General features: G+C 40.4%; 3 protein-coding genes across 6 annotated transcripts in view; 2 read left to right on the forward strand and 1 right to left on the reverse strand.

Annotated features, from left to right (window-relative positions):
• The window catches only part of EXOSC8 (exosome component 8), a 9,574-nt gene extending 7,269 nt beyond the window's left edge, over positions 1-2,305 (reverse strand). The window contains exons 1-2 of the mRNA XM_006757844.2: positions 1,925-2,305; positions 305-341 (exon numbers count right to left, since the gene is read on the reverse strand). Of these exons, the coding sequence (XP_006757907.1) occupies positions 305-341; positions 1,925-2,049 (162 nt within the window). The 5' untranslated portion in view covers positions 2,050-2,305. The remainder of the gene's footprint in view (positions 1-304; positions 342-1,924) is intronic.
• Positions 2,306-2,956: 651 nt separating this feature from the next.
• ALG5 (ALG5, dolichyl-phosphate beta-glucosyltransferase) overlaps positions 2,957-19,291 on the forward strand; it is a 97,194-nt gene continuing 80,859 nt past the window's right edge. For 2 of the 4 annotated variants that reach the window (XM_006757848.2, XM_015560100.1), the window contains exons 1-6: positions 2,958-3,107; positions 6,635-6,806; positions 8,083-8,129; positions 9,483-9,551; positions 12,629-12,721; positions 18,017-18,130. In XM_006757848.2, coding sequence (XP_006757911.1) covers positions 3,030-3,107; positions 6,635-6,806; positions 8,083-8,129; positions 9,483-9,551; positions 12,629-12,721; positions 18,017-18,130 — 573 coding nt within the window. In that variant the 5' untranslated portion in view covers positions 2,958-3,029. Of the gene's footprint in view, positions 3,108-5,407; positions 5,445-6,634; positions 6,807-8,082; positions 8,130-9,482; positions 9,552-12,628; positions 12,722-18,016; positions 18,131-19,291 lie in introns of all 4 variants that reach the window. The other 2 variants (XM_015560101.1, XM_006757849.2) reach the window with 2 other exon arrangements.
• LOC102774832 (cytochrome c-like) lies at positions 13,067-13,445 on the forward strand. Its single transcript, XM_006757847.2, has one exon. The coding sequence runs from the start codon at positions 13,087-13,089 to the stop codon at positions 13,414-13,416; it is 330 nt and encodes a 109-aa protein (XP_006757910.1). The 5' UTR covers positions 13,067-13,086; the 3' UTR covers positions 13,417-13,445.

Here is a 19,291-nt window from a genome sequence, read left to right on the forward strand (position 1 = left end):
CCCGCCAAAGCAGGCAGGGAAGCTTTGCCTTCCTCTGTCACTAAAGCAAGCAAGCCTCATGTTAGTTTCAAGCTGCCTGGCTGCCGGCCGCCATTTTGGCTGGCAGTTAATTTGCATATCTTGCTGATTAGCCAATGGGAAGGGTAGCGGTCGTACGCCAATTACCATGTTTCTCTTTTATTAGATAGGATAACAATTGTTTCAGTTGTACAATGTAACAATGTTCATTATTTGTATATATGAAATTGTCTTTAAAGCATATACTATCAAAAGGCATAACATCTACATAACCCCTTTTACTCACCAAAAATCTCCTGTAAAATTCCAGAGGTTCCACAGTTCTGAAACATATTAAAAATATATGTGAAGTAATGAACCTTTTTTTATTTTTTTAATATATTTTATTGATTTTTTTTATAGAGAGGAGGGGAGAGGGATAGAGAGGTAGAAACATCAATGAGAAACATTGATCAGCTGCCTCTTGCACGCCCCCTACTGGGGATGTGCCCGCAACCAAGGTACATGCCCTTGACCGGAATCGAACCTGGGACCCTTGAGTCTGCAGGCCGATGCTCTATCAGCTGAGCCAAACTGGTTAGGGCATGAAGTAGTGAATCTTAACATAAACCCAGAAACTGGCAAAGATCTTAAAAGTGTAGTGAAACAGAATAAGTCTCCAAAATATGTAAGTTTTTCATAAATTCTGAGGTGTATGTTGCCGCATATAACTGTTTACTAAAAGTAGATACTCTTTCTGTAGCAATCACAGTTATTAACTGCTGTCCTTAACTCTGCAAGGAAAAATTACAGTATTGGAGCTCAAAGACCTTGGGCATCTTTAAGAGGATTAATTCAGATGTTACTATCACTCTCTCTCTGAAGAAGGGATTCTTAGCGAGAATGAAAAAAAGTTACATCTTTATTTTTACTATCCAGTAACTGAATTTAGTATATTCTTTAATTATGACTGTGGGCAATAAACTATTATATTAGCTGTACCTGCAACTTTAACAACCACAGACACTGGAAGTTTTCATTTTTATTTAATAATTTGTCAAAGGTATGTGTACTAATAGTCATTTTTAAATTATAGGAGTTATAGAATCCCCACTAGATCTTGCTTAAGAAAGTTAATTTTAGAGCAGGTTTATGTCTAACACTATATCATACACTTGAGATTTTATACAAATAGATAACTGTTTTGATAAAATCGATTTCCTTTGGATTCCTATTTATATGCTTAAAAACTTGACTCTAAAAATGAAAATCTATTGGTTTAACCAGAGTGGCACACACACACAAAAAGGCTTATGTAATAAACTGCCAAACAAGGCACAGTCCTTTTAGGAATAAATTACTGAAGGAGAATGAAGTGGCATGTGGTTCTGATGCAACACTTGCCCACAACCCAGGCATGTGCCCTAACCAGGAATCGAACCTTGACCTCCAGGTTCATAGGTCGATGCTCAATCACTGAGCCACGCCAGCGGGGCCTGATGCAACACTCTTACAAACATACAACTGTGTCTCCTGGAGCTGCACATCCACTACCGAGCCACAGTGCTCCTGATACCCTTGAAAAATCTAGTTATTAATAACCGGAAAGGAACAAAGGGAAGGCCAAGTACCCCATCCCAAGCACCCAATGAGGAAGAGGCTACCCCACCTACACCGACAACACTTCCAGTGGGTACTGAACTCTACACACACACACCCGTCCACCTTCCGTCTCACTGGCGGTAAGGAGCCCTCTTTTCCTTTTCCTACGATCACCTCCAGGTCTTCCGGCCCCGTGGCCGGCTTCCGCGGGGATAAGTGGGAACTTGGTGGGGTGGCCTCTAGGTGAGGAAACCCCAGCTAACGGTTAAGGGAAGCCACCCTCTGCCAGGGAACAAACTCGTGCGCGCCAGCCGCCAACACTCACTTGAACCCGGCCGCCATCTTCTCGCGAGCCTGCGTTTGCGCGGGGGCGATTTCCGTCTCCAGGACGCGCGCCTGCTCCGCCCCCACACTGTCGAAGAGGAACCGAGTGCCCATCTCCCATAGCATGAGACGCAGAAGGTGAAACTACGGTGGTTATTGACCCGCCTTAGTTTCCAGTCTCTTGCTGGAAGTCTCTTTTGGTTTCTTTGCCTTCTACAGGTTTTGACGAATCAGCTATTGGTTAAGTGATGAGCGTCTCTCTTTAGAAACAGTCGGGTAGTTCAAGAGTTTGAAAGAAAATTGAATTGATAGCAAATAATACAGTACTGAGTGTGAAGCATTACTGCAAAATTTCTACGCCCTTTCCCGCCTCTGTCAGGCTAGGCTCGCGTTTTAATTCTCCTAAGAGCTCGCAGCTCCAGCTCCGGAGATTACGTAAATTTCCTGCGGTGACCCTTTGCAAGTTCCCGGGCGGGCTCCAAAGGAGCTGCTGATTTTGTAGGCTATGTCTTGGCTCAAAGGCTTCCACCTCCCTTCTGGATAGGGTTGCCAGAAAATAAAGTACAGCCAATTAAATTTGAATGTCAGATAAAGTAATTTCCTTCTAGGAGTACGGTTCCAGTGGTGTATGTTAGTGGTTGTTACCAAGGGCTGGGGAGCCGGGAAGGTTTTAGAAATGATGGTGATGGTTGCAGAACATTGTTAATTTAATTAATGCCACCGTATTGTACATTTAAAATGGTTAAAATATCAAAAAATTACCACCGTTTTAAAAAATCATATGACATACCAAAACTTTTAAATGGGTGGGTTATATGGTTGTGCAATTATATTTTAATAAGGATGTTAAAAATAACGTTGTTTATCTGAAATTCAAATTAAGTGGACAGCGTGTGTTTTTACTTGCGAATTCTGGCAATCCTACTTTGGAACAAGGCGCCGGGCACACAACTACTACGTGTTCTTCGCCTCGCCGCGCGAGGACGCTGTAGGCGGCAGGTGCCCGGCGCCGCGGCCTCTCTGCGGGCGGGAGGCGGGGCTGTGCGACCCACTTCCGCGTGCGCGTGTGGGTGCCGGATAGGGCGGCTGCAGCTGGTGCTTGGAGGATGGCTTCGCTACCGCTGCAGCTGGTGGTGCTCGGCGCGGTGCTCGGCGTGGCGCTGGCGGCCGCAGCCCTGATACTGGTGAGAAGAGGGACTGGGGACTAACGCGGGCCTGGGTTCGTTGCTTTTCTGGAGACTAGGCCCAGGTATTCTCTCCGCGCTGCCCGCTCTTCTGTGTCTTCTTTCACCATGCTTATCCCCACCCTTTACCCCAGAATTCCTCTTCTGAATTTCACACCCCCTTTCTTCCTTGTTTATTTTTACTTTGGAGCTCTATGTCCCTACGTACTCAGAGCCTCATACCTTTGTTCACTTTGAGACGTGCCCACCCACTCCTCACTAGCCCACTTGTCCCCGGACCCTCCATCCATCCCAACCTCTCCAAGACTCCCTTCCGGGTCTGTATCCTCTTCAATCTTGCCCCGCCAGGGAGGTCTTAAGCCCCCAGAAAGTGAGTGCTCTCTAGTCCCCCTTTTCCTTATGTGGTTAAGCAAGTAGCGGTAACAGAGCACTAATAGAAGCTATCTATTACAGATTGAAATAAATTAGTGGATCAAAAAGACCCACTAGGAACACGGGAAGACCAAGATAGGCAAAGCCTGGTGTTAACATCTGTTTGGGGGGTCGTTATGTCCCAGAGTTAAACACCCTAAATAAGCTGCCTCGAAATGATGCAGTACAGTAAGATTCAAACTCATATATATATATATATATATATTGCCATTATTCTGGAAACAGATTGTAAATACTTGCTGATCCATAAGTAGTAGAAAGTATGCCAAGTGAACTTTCTCCCATATGATTTGGAATGAGCCTGCTCTCTAGTTAGTTAATGAAGAGGTTTCAGCTTCCTTGACATTCAGATTAGCAGCCAGGAAGGTCTCTGTCATCTTGCCAGAAAGTCTGTAAACTCACAACTTAGGAACAGTTTAGCTAGAGAAAAAGCACTTTATCTTGATTTCTTTGGGGTGATTTGTGTCTGAGTGAGAGAGGAGTCCTCACTTTTGGTATATGGAGATTTCGGATTTTTTTCAGGGTTTTGAGCAAAGGTGTGGGCAGGTTAGGGTTTGACGAAAATCCTAAATTGATCTGCCTCATTATTGAATCTGTTACAGATTTACATGTGTACATTTTGAGTTTGTACTAGAACTAGTTGACCCCATGGCTTGAAGTGATTATAAGAGCTACCATTTATTGAATACTTCCAATGTATTGTAAGTATTCAATAAATTTGATCTTGGAACAACACTGACAAATACTAGCTTTATTTGGTGCGGAAACTCAGGTTAAAGAGCTTCATATGCACAAATGTCACACAGCTCCTGGAACTTGTTTTTTTAAATGTCAGACAGAGTGGATAATTATTACCAAAAAACCCCACAAATCTTGTTTTATCTATCTATATATATAAAAAGCTAAGTGACCAACCGTACGTCTGTCTGACTGCCCAACCGACAGCCGGTACATATGAGCCCACTGGCAATTGAAAAATAAATGTTGACTTGGCACATGCGCGATACATATAAAGTTCTCGCTATAAAGCTCTTATAATTAATTTCAGTGTGCATGAATCCATGCACCGGCCACTAGTATGTTATATTTATCTCCACCCTCCATACATACTTTCTCCCCACCCCACTTCTTTCTGGAGTATTTTGAAGCAAATCCAAGACATAATTTACCTGTAAAGCCTTAGCATTTATCTAAAAAGATAGGACCCCTTTGAAAATGTAATGGCAGTAGGATTCTCACAAATTATTTTTTACATTAACCATTATTTAGTGGTTTTAAATACATATCAGTTCCAATGCCTGATGTATGTCTTAGAATAGTCAGTTTTTTCCAGTCAGCATTCACACACACTTAGCACTTCATTGATATGTCTCAAGTCTTTTGATCTATAACAATTTCTCTTCCCTTCCCCGCCCCCCTTATCTTTAATAAGTAGTCATTTTTTCTGTAGAATTTCTCACAGTCTGCATTTTACTAACTGCACTCATTTGGTGCCTTTTAACATCTCTGACTCCTGAATTTCTTGTAAACCAGTAGTTACATCTAGAGACTTATGAAATAAATGTTTGACTTTTTTAAATCAAGGAAAGTGTGTGAGTGATGCTGAATACTTCCTCTTTTATAACATCAGGAGATTTATAATGTGTGATTTCTTTGGTGTTAAGATGTTATTAGTCTGACCTACCAGTTATAAAATTTGTCATTTACCTAAAGGTTTTAGCAGTCATTGATGATCACTACCTAAACATATTATTTCACTGGGAATATACCTAAATTCATTATTTCACTGGCAAAAGTAGAATATTCTAATTTATCATAACTTCATATATTACCTAGAAACCTATAATGAAAAATAATTTAATACTCAGCTACCAGTTAGCCTGAAATACTGTTCATATATAAAAAGTAAGATAAAAAGCAAGTTTTCAAAATAATAACATAGTTCCCTGGCATCTTAACAAAGGTGACCAATTAATTTTTTATTTTTAGTATTATGAATACATGATTTAAAATACTTTTCATTTGTTTCAATGGATTTGCAGTAATTTGATGCTCAAATCCTCCCATCATAAGGCAATGAGAGCCCCCCAAGTTGGCTACTTTTTGCATCGTCCTCATTATCATTGATGTGCTATTCCACCATTGCCCATTTCCTGCCCCAACTTGAACCAGACATTCCTCTTAGGAACACTGGTTGCTTCTAGTGGGAGATGGAATTTAGAAAACACAATCTGGATACCTGAGGTGCAGAGCAATAACTTGGACCCACTAGTCTGGATACTGTCCATGCTTACACCAATCAAATGCATATGCAATTTCAGTATGTACCCAATGGAACATTATACATGATTTTCAAATTACAAATGATAATATGTAAATTGATTGTTTAGAAATAGAAGGTGTGCCAATAGACGTAGTATTCCAAAGAATAGCTATTTCCAAAGCTAGCTCCTAATCATATGTGGAAGGGAGCTATATAATATTAATAGTGCATGACATTTACCAATATTTGATACATATTCTACAAGGTTGATACTTTACTCCAGAAAATACTGTATTCTGAGTTGAAATCTGGGATAAGTGCCAAGAATTCTTAAGCATTATTAGTCCTCACTATGGGGATTGGGAGAATCTTCCCTTTATGCCCTGTGTCAATCTGGTCCTGGATGCTAGGTCTGCCTTCATCCCACATGTTCCAATTGTTATATGAACTTGTCCTCTGTCACCTGTAAGCTCCAAGTAGGGATTGAACCTCACTCAATGTATGCCCAGGATTGGGGGTTTGGCACATCTAAGAGCAGATTGTACTTCTATAATTTGTTCCCTATTAGATCTGGGATGACAGCCCTAGAGAATGACAACTGGGAAGAGACAGTCTCTCTTAAGACATTACTAATGGGTAAAAGGACAATCATCATTCTTAAGACTGGTTTGAATTTTGGAGTCACCTCCAGACTATTATTAATGGACTAAAAACTGAGAATAAATATTCTAACAAAGGGTGGGGGGGGGGGACATAAATCATACAGCGTTCGAACATAACAAATGTAAAACAGGTGAACCTAACAATTTCTTTTTAACATATCTGCTTTTAGATTTCCTTTGTTGCATTTGTAACTGCTACAGAAATGCCACCTCTTCATCGACATGAAGAAGAGAAGTTCTTCTTAAATGCCAGAGGACAGAAGGAAACTCTACCCACCATAAGGGACTCACCTACTAAACAGCTTTCTATTGTTGTGCCTTCATACAATGAAGAAAAGCGGTGTAAGCCCTTTTTGATTTTCTGCTAAGGGATGATTTGGGAAGAAAAGGAAATTTATAGTATTGCATTTTACTGCCTTTCCCAGAACATTAGTAGATGTGGGCTATGGTGAGTATCTAATTGGTTGGTAGTTGCAGCTCAGAAGAGGAAAATAGAATATTAGCTATGAGGCTATGAGCAGCAGCATAAAATAGTGAGACCGAAGTGGACTTGAGGAGTAATGAATAAGTTGTGAACAGAGGACAGGTGTTCCAAATGAAAATGGTTAGTGCAGGAAGGTCCCAGAATAGCTTCTTAGATTATATGGATTTTTTCCAAAAGTAAACTCTGAGTGTGTTAGAACTTGATAAATCATTTTGTTAGAGACACTTCTCATCAACACCAGTGAGGTGTTCCCAGACAGCCTCCTGAGTCAGTGGGAAAGGACTATTCCCAACCATGATCCTTATCTTCTCATATAAATGAATTTATATGAGAGACCATGATTGCAGTGTGAAAAGCCAGTTTATTAAAGCATGCACCTTTATTGAAAAAGCAAAGCAAGCAAACCTATACATCTGGCTCATGAAGCACAGGTGGGTTCTCAACTAATCTGAAGAGCAGGTTGGATGGGGGTCCAGGGTGTTATATACCCTCCTTTCTATAGGCTTCAAAATTCCTTTACTGAATATTTTGGTACAGATTAATTTGAAAGGTCCCCCACCCCCTTTTTTAATTGATTTCAGAGAGGGAGAGGGATAGAGAAATAGAAACATCAATGATGAAAGAGAATCATTGATCAGCTGCCTCCTGTATGCCCCCTACTGGGGATCAAGCCCACAACATGGACATGTGCCCTTGACTGGAAATGAACAACCTAGGACCCTTCAGTCCACAGGCCAGCACTCTATTCATTGAGCCAAACCAGCTAGGGTTCAAGGTCCCCTTTTTTAACTTTGTTGTGACCTTCCCAGAAATCATGAGAAACACCTGGCAACTTTACCTTGCCAAGCCTTGAGATTGCTGGCTTCTCTGCTTAGAAAGTAAAAGTGTCCTTTTTTCCTATCCCCTTTTTCCCTCCTTTTCTGAATTCTCTTACTGAGTTTTTTAACCATTTGCTCTCAAGTGTCCTTGGCTAGGGAAGATAATGGCTTGTTAGTTACAAGCTGGCTGCAAGTTATCCACAGTGTTTGGCCTTGATTTAACTTTCCTATCTCAGTTTCCCTATTCCTTCTTCCCTGGAATCCTGTTAACAATTTCAAAAGCAATTTTTAATGAACCTTTTTTTTTTTCTTTAAGTGCCTATAATGATGGATGAAGCTCTGGGCTATCTAGAAGAGAGACAGGTATCATGTTTTCTCTTTCAATATAATGTCTCCAATTAAAACTAGACAAGGTTACCAACTTGTGGATCCCAGGTGAGATCCACTGTGAAAGGCAATGTTGGTTCTGCTTAGGCCATCATTATCACTGGTCCCTGTTCTCAGCTTGTTGCTAGGCAACCCTAGCACATAACTCACTACTTCCAGAGGCAGGTAGTGACCTGAAAGCAAGCTGCAAAGCTGACATTTCTCTTATGTACCCTCCTACCTACATTTTATCCTCTCTTGCCTGATTTTATACATAAAATTGAGTGATAGAATGCCTGAAACTTTGTATGGTAGCACAATGCTGCTTTCACTTTTGTGATTTTTTAATAAATTTATTTGAAAGACACAATTAAGGCAAAATTATTTTGTATTTCTTTATTATTCTTAAGAGTCCCCCCTCATTTATTTTCCTCTTCTTTCCCTGCTAAAAAAAGGTAATATGTGCCACTGTTTTATGGCATTAGCTGCTGTTGGAATCTTTTTGAAGAGTTTAAGAAAACAAGTAAGCTTTGTGGCTGAATCTTTTTTTTTAAATATATTTTATTGATTTTTTACAGAGAGGAAGGGAGTGGGAGAGAGAGCTAGAAACATCGATCAGCTGCCTCCTGCACATTCCCTACTGGGGATGTGCCCGCAACCAAGGTACATGCCCTTGACCGGAATCGAACCTGGGACCTTTCAGTCCACAGGCCGATGCTCTATCCTCTGAGCCAAACCGGTTACAGAGGCTGAATCTCTTTAAAGAAAATTCCTTGTTTTGACTTACTTTGGTTTTTTTGGTGTGCGTAAAGGGAAGATAGAAGAGTCATCAAAAGGGAGGAGCTTGTATTATATGCTCAAAAATTAAATTTAAAGAAAAGAGAAAGAGAATTGAGGTCTTATTGTAGGTGAGGCTACTACCTCTTTTACACCAGCCACATAGACTAGGTTTTTTTTGTTGTTGTTTTTAGTGAGAAAATGGGCCAAAAATGTTAACTTGCCTAAGGTTGTAAGGCTAAGAAGTGCCTCCAAATTGGAATCTACACTCTCTAACTTCAAACCTCTTGGGCTTTTTTCTCATACATCTGGTAGCATCTCACAGATGTACTCGGCACCACAAGAACCTGGCTCCTTCACTGACATGCCACAGGAAGAGCAAGATGCTAACAGAGACTTAGTATCCACCCTCTACTCCTACCCAGGGTCTCTCCTGTTTGTTCTGGCCTTTTTATTTTCTGTGGTTTATTCACTACTTTATATACACATTAACACTACAGTTATTTTTTAAATTTTTTTAGTTTTTTATGGCAGTTATGCCAAATTGTGGTATGTTATTTTTGCTTCTTACAGAAACAAGATCCTACTTTTACTTATGAGGTGATAGTAGTAGATGATGGCAGCAAAGACCAGACTTCGAAGGTAAGTAAACTTGCTTTTAGAATTGCCAGTAGATAGAAAATATGGAATAATTTAGCAAGTGTAAAATCTTAGTTTTGCTTCATCAGAGATCCCTAAAGCAGGCCTGAGGGACACCCCCCACCCCAAGTGCACAAATTTTTGTGCACTGGGCCTCTAGTGTACCTTATAATAAGGTTGCCGGGCCAGCACAGCCAAGGGTTCGGTGAGCCTGAGGGGAGGTGTCGAAGGATTTAGAAAAGACAAAGAGAATAAGCTGGGTCTAGGTCAGCAGTGGGCAAACTACAGCCCGCGGGCCGGATCTGGCCCGTTTGAAATGAATAAAACTATTGAGAAAAAAGACTGTACCCTTTTATGTAATGGTGTTTACTTTGAATTTATATTAGTTCACACAAACACTCCATCCATGCTTTTGTTCTGGCCCTCCGGTCCAGTTTAAGAACCCATTGTGGCCCTCGAGTCAAAAAGTTTTCCCACCCCTGGTCTAGGTGGATCTCCTGTGCCTGGCTGAGTCCACAGAGAAAGATCCAGACAGCAAGCTGAGCCTTTATTTTATAGCCATACGTAAACAAGGTAGTGATCACCATAGTTACAATGTTCTTGTGAGTTTCACTTGTTTTGGCAGCACTTGCTGCACCTCCCACAGCCCATTAGCTACCCAGATAAGATCTAGCAAGCATCATAAGGTCAAGCCTAATTGTGCTAAGAGGGCTATGCCCTCTAAGCTGGGACTTGTTTGTGACTTTGCCAACAGGTCAGTCTGAGGCTTAACCCTATAGCCATTCCTTACAATAAGTATACAGGGAAACACCTGTTTACTTGATTATTCATGTAATTATTCAGTAATGATTTTTTGTTAAATACCAAGTATACATGGAGTTCTAGACACTGGAGGAACCATACAAATACATGAGCCCACTCCTTTGTGCAAGAAGCCTTCAGGACAGTTGTTTAACTGTATTGCAGGTAAAAAGTGCTGAAAATAAAATATTGTAAAGAATCTGAGAGAAAGAGAAGTGACTTTTGAACTGAACTTTTAAGGATGGTTATGACTAAGAACATGTTTACACTATATTTTAAAAATATAGTGTAAACAAAGGCATAGAGGCCAGTCAGTATTATGGGATCTGCTTTAGGAAGATTAGGTGCTGCACTTTGAATAATGAATGTGACACGAAAAACATAAACACAGACTATTCCAGAAATTTGTTAATTATATGGAAGGAAGGGCATAGAAAATAAACATCCATCACTTATTGCTGAGATTGCAGAAGCAGCAGCAGCCCAGCTGAGGAAAAGCAGCTTTTCAATTCTCATATTCTCCCTGATCACAAAATTATCACAGCTCCAATTATCACATGTCCTAAGCTGTAAGAGACAGCCAGAACATTAAGATTTATCTTTGAGTGCCTCTGTCCTTTTTAATTGGAAATAGAAAGCTTTACCAGAAGCCTTATCCTCCAGCAGACCTGCAGTAGACTTCATGAGCCAGAACTTGGTGACATGACAACCCATACCTGAAAGGAGGACTGGGAAAGTACTTGGCAAAGCAGATTTAGACCAATCATGATTCATTATCTAGTCCTGTACACACTGTCACTATGTAAGACTGGAGTCATAATAGTAAGGAAGAAGGAGGCATTGTTTGTTGGGTAAGTAGCTAACAATGCCTACCACAATGCTGTAATAGGAGTATGTACAAAGGACTGTGGCTGCATTTGTTCATTGAGATTAATCAATTCTAGACTATCTATCAGGCACTAGAAATAGTAAGTTTAGCCGTTAAGTAGCCCACCGCCTGGTGGGCAAGGTCTGCAGTTATATTATGTGATTAGTAAAGTAACAGTTAAACGAGAAAATGCCTTTTGAACCTATTAGAATCACTTTCCTTTTTCCTGGAGGGGTGAGAATGAGCATAGAAGCTAGGAAAAAGACATGGTGTTTGAGCTGCATCTTAAGCTGGCCCGACAGGAGGGCAGACACCAGATTAGAATAACTTCACAACTGCCTATGGAATTGAGTGCCAAAAGGAGAGGGTACTGTTGATTAGGAGGTTAAATGGAAAGAAGAGAACGTTAAGAGATTTAATGTGGAAAAGCAAAGGATATCAGTCGCGCTGCACTGGTTTGAAGACTAAACATGAGGAAGAGATGTAGATGGCAGTATATAGATTTATATATATTATAGATGTAGATTAGTTTTTATGACTTTGATTATAAACTAAAGAATATATAAATAGATGTAGATCACTATTTCAAGACTTTGATTATAAATAAAAGAATACTGATAGTTTCTTGAGGTAATAGTGAAATCAAAGGGAAATTTTTAGTATGCTGGAGTCTTAAGCATGTTTAAAGCTGTGGAGCCAGCAGAGAGGAAGAGATTGAAGATTCAGAAGATAAGTTATGGCATGGATATCTGCTGAGAAAGAGAAATTCAAGTGAGATTTGAGGAAAATGTTCTAGAATACAAACAACCTCTTTGGGGACTGAGATTGGTTGTTGACAAACAAGTCATTGAGCAGTATTGTAGGCTTAGGTCACAAGTGTGTATGTTAGCATATAGATTTTGTTTTTTTTCTGGAAGCTCAGTAGTTTAGGTAGAAGAGATAATAAGGAGACAGCAGCTGCCTGTTCAACTGGTTCCTCTGCAGGGAAGTGAAGTCTACCTTCAGCCTAGTAGGTCAATTCCTGGTGTCATATTTTTACACCAAGAATTCAGCAACTCCCCTGGGCCACCAAAATGCATGGTGGGTATAATCGAGTCACAGGAAGAAGACAACTGGAATAGCAGTGTTTAACCATTTGCCTGCCATAAGCATCTATAGACCAACTTTAAAATCATTTTTCGTGAGAATTTTCAACTGAAAATATTCAAGACCACCCGAATTGTAATATTATTTTTTATAATATTTATTGCAAATTTATTTTTTAATTAAATTCAAAATACCGTGGCGTGTGGGGATGGTTTCCATTTTGGATGTGTGGCAGTTAACTGGTTAAGCCAAAATAAGAAACCCACTTTATATTACTATTTTGTAATCCAAGTTAATTTTTTCTCACTTTTATATAATTTGACAGGTAGCTTTTAAATATTGCCAGAAATATGGAAGTGACAAAATACGAGTGATAACACTGGTGAAGAATCGTGGGAAAGGTGGAGCTATTAAAATGGTAATACATAGTTTCAATATTTTTATCTAAAATATAAAGATATTTTGGCCTTGTGTTTCAGTGATTAGAGCATCGGCCCAATTCCCAGTCAAGGACACAGGTTGCAGGTTCGATCCCCAACCCTGGTTGGGGCACATGCAGGAGGCAACCAACAGATGTTTCTCTCTTGTATTGGGGTGTGTGTGTGTGTGTGTGTGTGTGTGTGTGTGTGTGTGTGTGTGTCTGTGTGTCTGTGTGTGTGTGTGTGTCCCCTTCCTCCTTCCCCCTCTTCCATTCTCTATAAAAATCAGCGGAGTTAGAGAGTGTGACGTCTGGCTTGCAAGTGGGAACCTCTGTGTTGCACGTGACTAACAATCGATTTAAAAATGGGTGATGTTGAAAGGGGCAAGAAGATTTTTGTCCAGAAGTGTGCCCAGTGCCATACTGTGGAAAAGGGAGGCAAACACAAGCCTGGGCCAAATCTCCATGGTCTATTTGGGCAAAAGACAGGTCAGCCCCCTGGATTTTCTTACACAGAAAGAAAGAACAAAGGCCAACAAGAACAAGGTCTCACTTGGGGAGATGCTACACTGATGGAGTATTTGGAGAATCCCAAGAAGTACATCCCTAGAATAAAAACGATCTTTGCTGACATTAAGAAGAGTGTAGAAAGGGCAGACTTGATAGCTTATCTCAAAAAAGCTACTAATGAGTAATAGTTGGCCACTGCCATATTTATTACAAATGTCTCATGATTTTTTTTATGTGTACCATCTTTAAATTGATCTCATACACCACAATTCAGATCATGAATGGCTAATAGAACATTTCTTTGGGGCAGTCCTGATTTAAATAAGATTGGCTTGTGGTTAAATGAATATGGTCAGCTTTTTGAGCTTTGATGGTAATTTTGGTTCAGAAAGTGCTATCACTGCCCTTTTCTAAAAATATGATTGGACTTGATTCATAATGTTTAACTTTTCACAGAGGTGGTGAATGCCATCTCAAAACCTATAGAAGATTGGCTTATATTTAGATTTATATAATTGGTTGTGTTAATACATTTAAATTCTGAGGAAATCCCTTCACTGTCTCTTAGACCTGCAAGACTTGCTTGTGTTTCAAGCTGTGTTCATTAGTCTGTTAAAAGGCAAGGGCTGCGGATAAACTGGTAGTGACCATTTTATCTTTTTGATCAAAACTCTGCCAATTTAATAAAATTCTCTGTATCCAAACTATTGCCTTTTATTGAATGAAAGACATTTTAGTGTGGTTTATGTATAACAGGGGTCCTCAAATTACGGCCCGCGGGCCACATGCGGCCCGCTGAAAACATTTATCCGGCCCGCCGGGTGTTTTGCCGTCGCTGTGTGCATAGGAATTTGTTCATAGTTTTTTTTTAAACTATAGTCCGGCCCTCCAACGGTCCGAGGTGAACTGGCCCCCTGTTTAAAAAGTTTGAGGACCCCTGATGTATAATATCAAATAAAGAGTATTTAACACTTCTAAAAAAAGATCAGTGGAGAAAATATCCTCGGCTGAAGATTTAAAAAACATAAAGATACTTTGAATAAGACTGTAGTACATGTAAATTCTATAGCTAGCTAGTTGAATACCAGGATTTCAAATTAGTGGTAAATTATTTTTAGTAATAACTTTATATGTATAGGTATATTTGATCAAATCTGAAAATATTTGGTATCTATAACATACTGTGTAATTCAGAAAAATGTTTATCTTAATCAGAGTTTAAAATGTTACCATTTTTCTATCTCTGTCTTTCGTAGAGTGATTGGATAATAAGATTATGTGGTTTGTTTATTTATTTGTTCGTGTATTTATTTTGCAGTTTACAACATGCTTTTGTGTATTAAATTTTACCTATATGAAGGCACTGTGCTAAGCAGGGTGCCATGAACTAAGACCAATCTGATATAGTCTATCATAGTCTAATACAGCGGTTCTCAACCTTTGGGTTGTGACACCTTTGGCGGTTGAACGACCCTTTCACAGGGGTCACCTAAGAGCATCCTGCAGATCAGATATTTACATTATGATTCATAACAGTAGCAATATTACAGTTATGAAGTAGCAACGAAAATAATTTTATGGTTGGGTCACAACATGAGGAACTGCATTTAAAGGGCCAGAAGGTTGAGAACCACTGGTGTAATAGAAAAGGTGATTGTACTTATGAGAGCAAAACAAATGAAGTGCTATAGAAATTCCAAGAAAGAAAAGATTACTTTCACCTGAAGCATATCAGGCAGTAATCAAGATACACTAACCAAAAAGCCAAAAGTCAGTTATGAGAAAAAAGTTTCAAATAATAATGCCCTAAATGACTTGGAGTTTTATTTATTTATTTAGCACCTCCCTCAACCCTCCATAAAAGCAGTCTATATATGTATATATATATATATATACAGAGAGAGAGAGAGAGACAGACAATCCAAGGCTTGTTCAACAACTCCACAATATCAGAAATCTAGCTCCTATCTTTTCACTCCCTTTTCTTCATACATCCAAGATGATGCCTGGAGCACTATTAATTACATCCACATTCCAGAAAGGAGGAAGGACAAAGGGCAGAAGATGCTTGCCAACTGGTTTGCTCCCTTTTAAGGAACATTCCCAGACGCTCTGCCCAATGACTTAGGTAAATTTCACTAGCCAGAACATTATCACAGGGCCACCTCTGCTTCCAAGGAAGGCTAAAAAATGTTTTTTCTAACATACTCATTCTTGACTAAATCAGCGTTCCAAAGGAGGAAAGAAAAGATATTGGGATAAATCAATAACAGTCTCAGGCACATGAGGAAAATAGCAGACTTCACAAAGAAGATGTTGGCTGATACCAGACCTCTAATGATGGCAAATGCTGGCTTTCACTTGCTTACTGATTATTTTGAGCTGGACAGTAAACCACTTCAACATAATTATCACATTTAATCCTCCTAGTGTTGTATCATGAGTTAGGTCCTATTATTTTGATTATAAAAATGAGGAAATTGAGGATTGGATAGGTAGAGTAGATTACTTAGGGTCCCATAGCTATTACATTTGCAGAGGAGGAACATGACCAAAGGCACAATAAAGGAACTATTAGTGGTACTTGTGGTTTGACTCTAGAAATAAGGCCAGAGGGGTAGGTGGGTTCATATCATGAACTTTAGACTAGGGGCTTTTAGACTTTTACCATTGACAGAGCAACAGCGGCCAGGGTAGTAGTTTAGGCAAGATAATGAATATTACTTGGATTATGATAGTAACAAAACAGAAGATAAATGTAGGAGGTATTTAAAATTAGGCCACATAAGATCAGGTAATGGAGAAGAATGAGTTACCAATGGCCTTGGGTGACAATGGAGGAGTAGCTGATTTAAAAGATAGTATTGTAGCCCAGCCAGCATGGCTCAGTGGTTGAGTGTTGACCTAAAGACCAGGTCATGGTTCGATTCCCAGTCAGGGCACATGCCCGGGTTGCTGGCTCGATCTACATTATAGGGCATGCAGGAGGCAGCCAATCAATTATTCTCATTATTGATGTTTCTATCTCTCTTTCCTCCATTCCTCTCTGAAATCTATATATATAGATAGATAGATAGATTTTTTTTTTAAATAAGTCAGTACTGTATGTTGAGTTAAGCTGGAGCCATATTAAATTTGAGATACCAAGTAGCGGTATTCAGAATAGCCGGGGCGAAAGGAGATGATGAATGAATCATCCATATACATCAGATGATAGTCGAAGCCATTAAATTGGCAAGGAAGAGGGAATAAAAAAGGGCCAGGAACCAAGCCTTGGGAAATGAGCCACATAAGGAGGAAGAAAAATCAATAGTCTGAAAGGATTGGAAGTGACTGAATGACAGTGAAGACCATCAAAAATAGCAGAAGGAAGAGTAGCAAGCATTAAAGAACCCTCCTTTACAAAATTGATGAGGCAGCATTAACATGTTAGAGAGTCAAGGGCAGTTTTCCATTAATGATCTCCAGTTCACCATTATCATGTATCATTGAAATAGTGCTTTATTATTTGTTTTTCCGTATTAAGCAGCTTTTGTACCTTGTAATGTTTTTTCTAAAACTTCATATATGTTCAGGTGTTAAATATAACATTTTTGTTCCTTTTTTTACCCATATACTAATTAATGTGTATGGTAAACATTACAGACACTAATTAGTGGACCTATTCCATAGAATAAATGATCAAATTTCTATCTACATTTATATATATTTTATCTGCAGTCACACTTTTAAATGATATCAAAGCTGTATTTTACAATATCAAGTCATAAATATATTTGTACTTAAGGAAAAATTAATTCACTCAAGTGCATCATGAAATTAGGAGTTGATGTATATATGTATATATGTGTGTATAGATGTGTGTGTGTGTGTGTGTGTGTCCAAAATATATAAGGAGCTCATACAACCCAACACCAAATAAACACTCCACATAAATATTTAGCAATGGTCATATAGTTTATTTCTGTGCCATATTTTGCACAAATGACCAATTCAAAATTGAGTGCATGATTTTGCTAAGTGTCAGCTGCCTAATATAACAGAATATGTATGGATATATCCACATTTCCTAAATTTTAGTGATATTCCATATTTCTTCATTCAACAATTTATTTAAAATACTTTAGATTCAAAATAAAGAATAAAAAATTGCTAGGCATTTCACAGAAAATTTGTATATATTTGTTCAGTCTTCATAAATATGTTCTTTTTTTTATTATTGCTTTCAGAGAGGAAGGGAGAGGGAGAGAGGGAAATAGAAACATCAGTGATGAGGAAGAATGATTGATTGACTGCCTTCTGCATGCCCTGCTGAGGATCGAGCCGCAACTTGGGCATGTGCCCTGACGGGGAATTGAACTGTGACCTCCTGGTTCATAGGTAGATGCTCGACCACTGAGCCACACCAGACGGGCCATAAATATGTTCTTAATAAGCTGTGCTAAGCGCCGTGATATATAAACAATGCATATATATTATATATGATGACATTTCACATTTTTAATCTTATTAATTCAATATCTTTGATTTATCTAAAAGTAGTCTTAGCTTCTAAGGTATTAGTTGTATGACCTCACAAAGTTTTTAAAACTGTGAAATAGGCATTACATACATGTAGGAAGAGCCAATCAATCTAATTTGTTTTAAGTGAACTTTGGCCTCCTGTCATTTTATACCTGTTATTTCACTCTTAGATATTTTAAGTAAAGCTGAACAGACTGATATGTCATTGAATTTAACCTTAATCTTAAGCAACTTTGTTTTAATTGAAATTTTTAAATACAGGGTATATTCAGTTCTCGAGGAGAAAAGATCCTTATGGCAGATGCTGATGGAGCCACAAAGTTTCCAGATGTTGAGAAATTAGAAAAGGGACTTAATGATCTACAGCCTTGGCCTGTGAGTATAAGAATCTATATATATAAAACCCTAATATGCAAATAAACCAAACAGCCGAACAGCCGGTTGCTATGACGTCCGCTGATCACAAGGGGGCACGCGTGGAACATGGTGGGTGTCAGTAGCAGGCGGGAGTGCGTGGAACATGGTGGACGTCGGCCACAGCGGGATGGTGGTGCAGGTGAGCAGGGGCGCCAGAGTAAGGCGGGTCGCCGATCGCTGTCACTGGGGCAAGCCTCTGGTGGTTACTGAAAATTCTTTGATCCCAACGCCATGGTCCTGGGCACTCACACTTGCTGCCAGTGCCGGCCCCGCTTGCACCCGCTGCTGGCACCCAGCACCGGCCCCAATCACTCGGCTCCATCAGCGGGTGCGAGTGGCGGCTGCCAGCCTGATAGCCCCTCAGGGCTTCTCTACCTCCCCCTGCATCTGAGGGGCGATCAGGACCGGCAGCCGCTGCTCACACCCACTGCCAGCACCGACCCCGCTCACACCCACAGTCAGCGCCAGAGCTGTCGCTCACACCCGCTTGCTGGTGCCTGGTGCCGGTCCCAATTGCTAGGCGTCGTCAGTGGATGTGATTGCTGGCTGCCAGCCTCATTCACCCCTGAGGGCTTCTCTACTTCGCCCTGCTCCTGCGGTCAATCAGGGCAGCAGCCGCCGATCGCACACGCTGCTGGCGCCAGCCCCAATCGCTCCATGCCATCAGCGTGTGCGAGTGGGGCCAGTACTGTCAGGGTGTGGGAGTGGCGGGAGTGGGACTGCTGGCAGACAGTGTTCCAGGGGCCGCAGCAGGAGGGTCTGGACGGGGCATGGAGGATGGGCTGAGACCCGCCTCTGTACCCACCGCAGCCTCGCAACCCACAAATAGAACGGCAGAATGACCGGTCACTATGATATACAGTTGCCGGGGTCCAACCCCAGCAGGTCCAGGTCAGCGTGTGCGAGTGGGGCCAGTACTGTCAGGGTGTGGGAGTGGCGGGAGTGGGACTGCTGGCAGACAGTGTTCCAGGGGCCGCAGCAGGAGGGTCTGGACGGGGCATGGAGGATGGGCTGAGACCCGCCTCTGTGCCCACCACAACCTTGTGGCCCACAGTTCCTTTCAAGGTGCACGAATTCGTGTACTGGGCCACTAGTATTAAATATTTATAAAAATAAAGT

Source organism: Myotis davidii, unplaced genomic scaffold (genome assembly GCF_000327345.1).
Source record: "Myotis davidii unplaced genomic scaffold, ASM32734v1 scaffold1895, whole genome shotgun sequence".
NCBI classification, from domain to species: Eukaryota; Metazoa; Chordata; class Mammalia; order Chiroptera; family Vespertilionidae; genus Myotis; species Myotis davidii.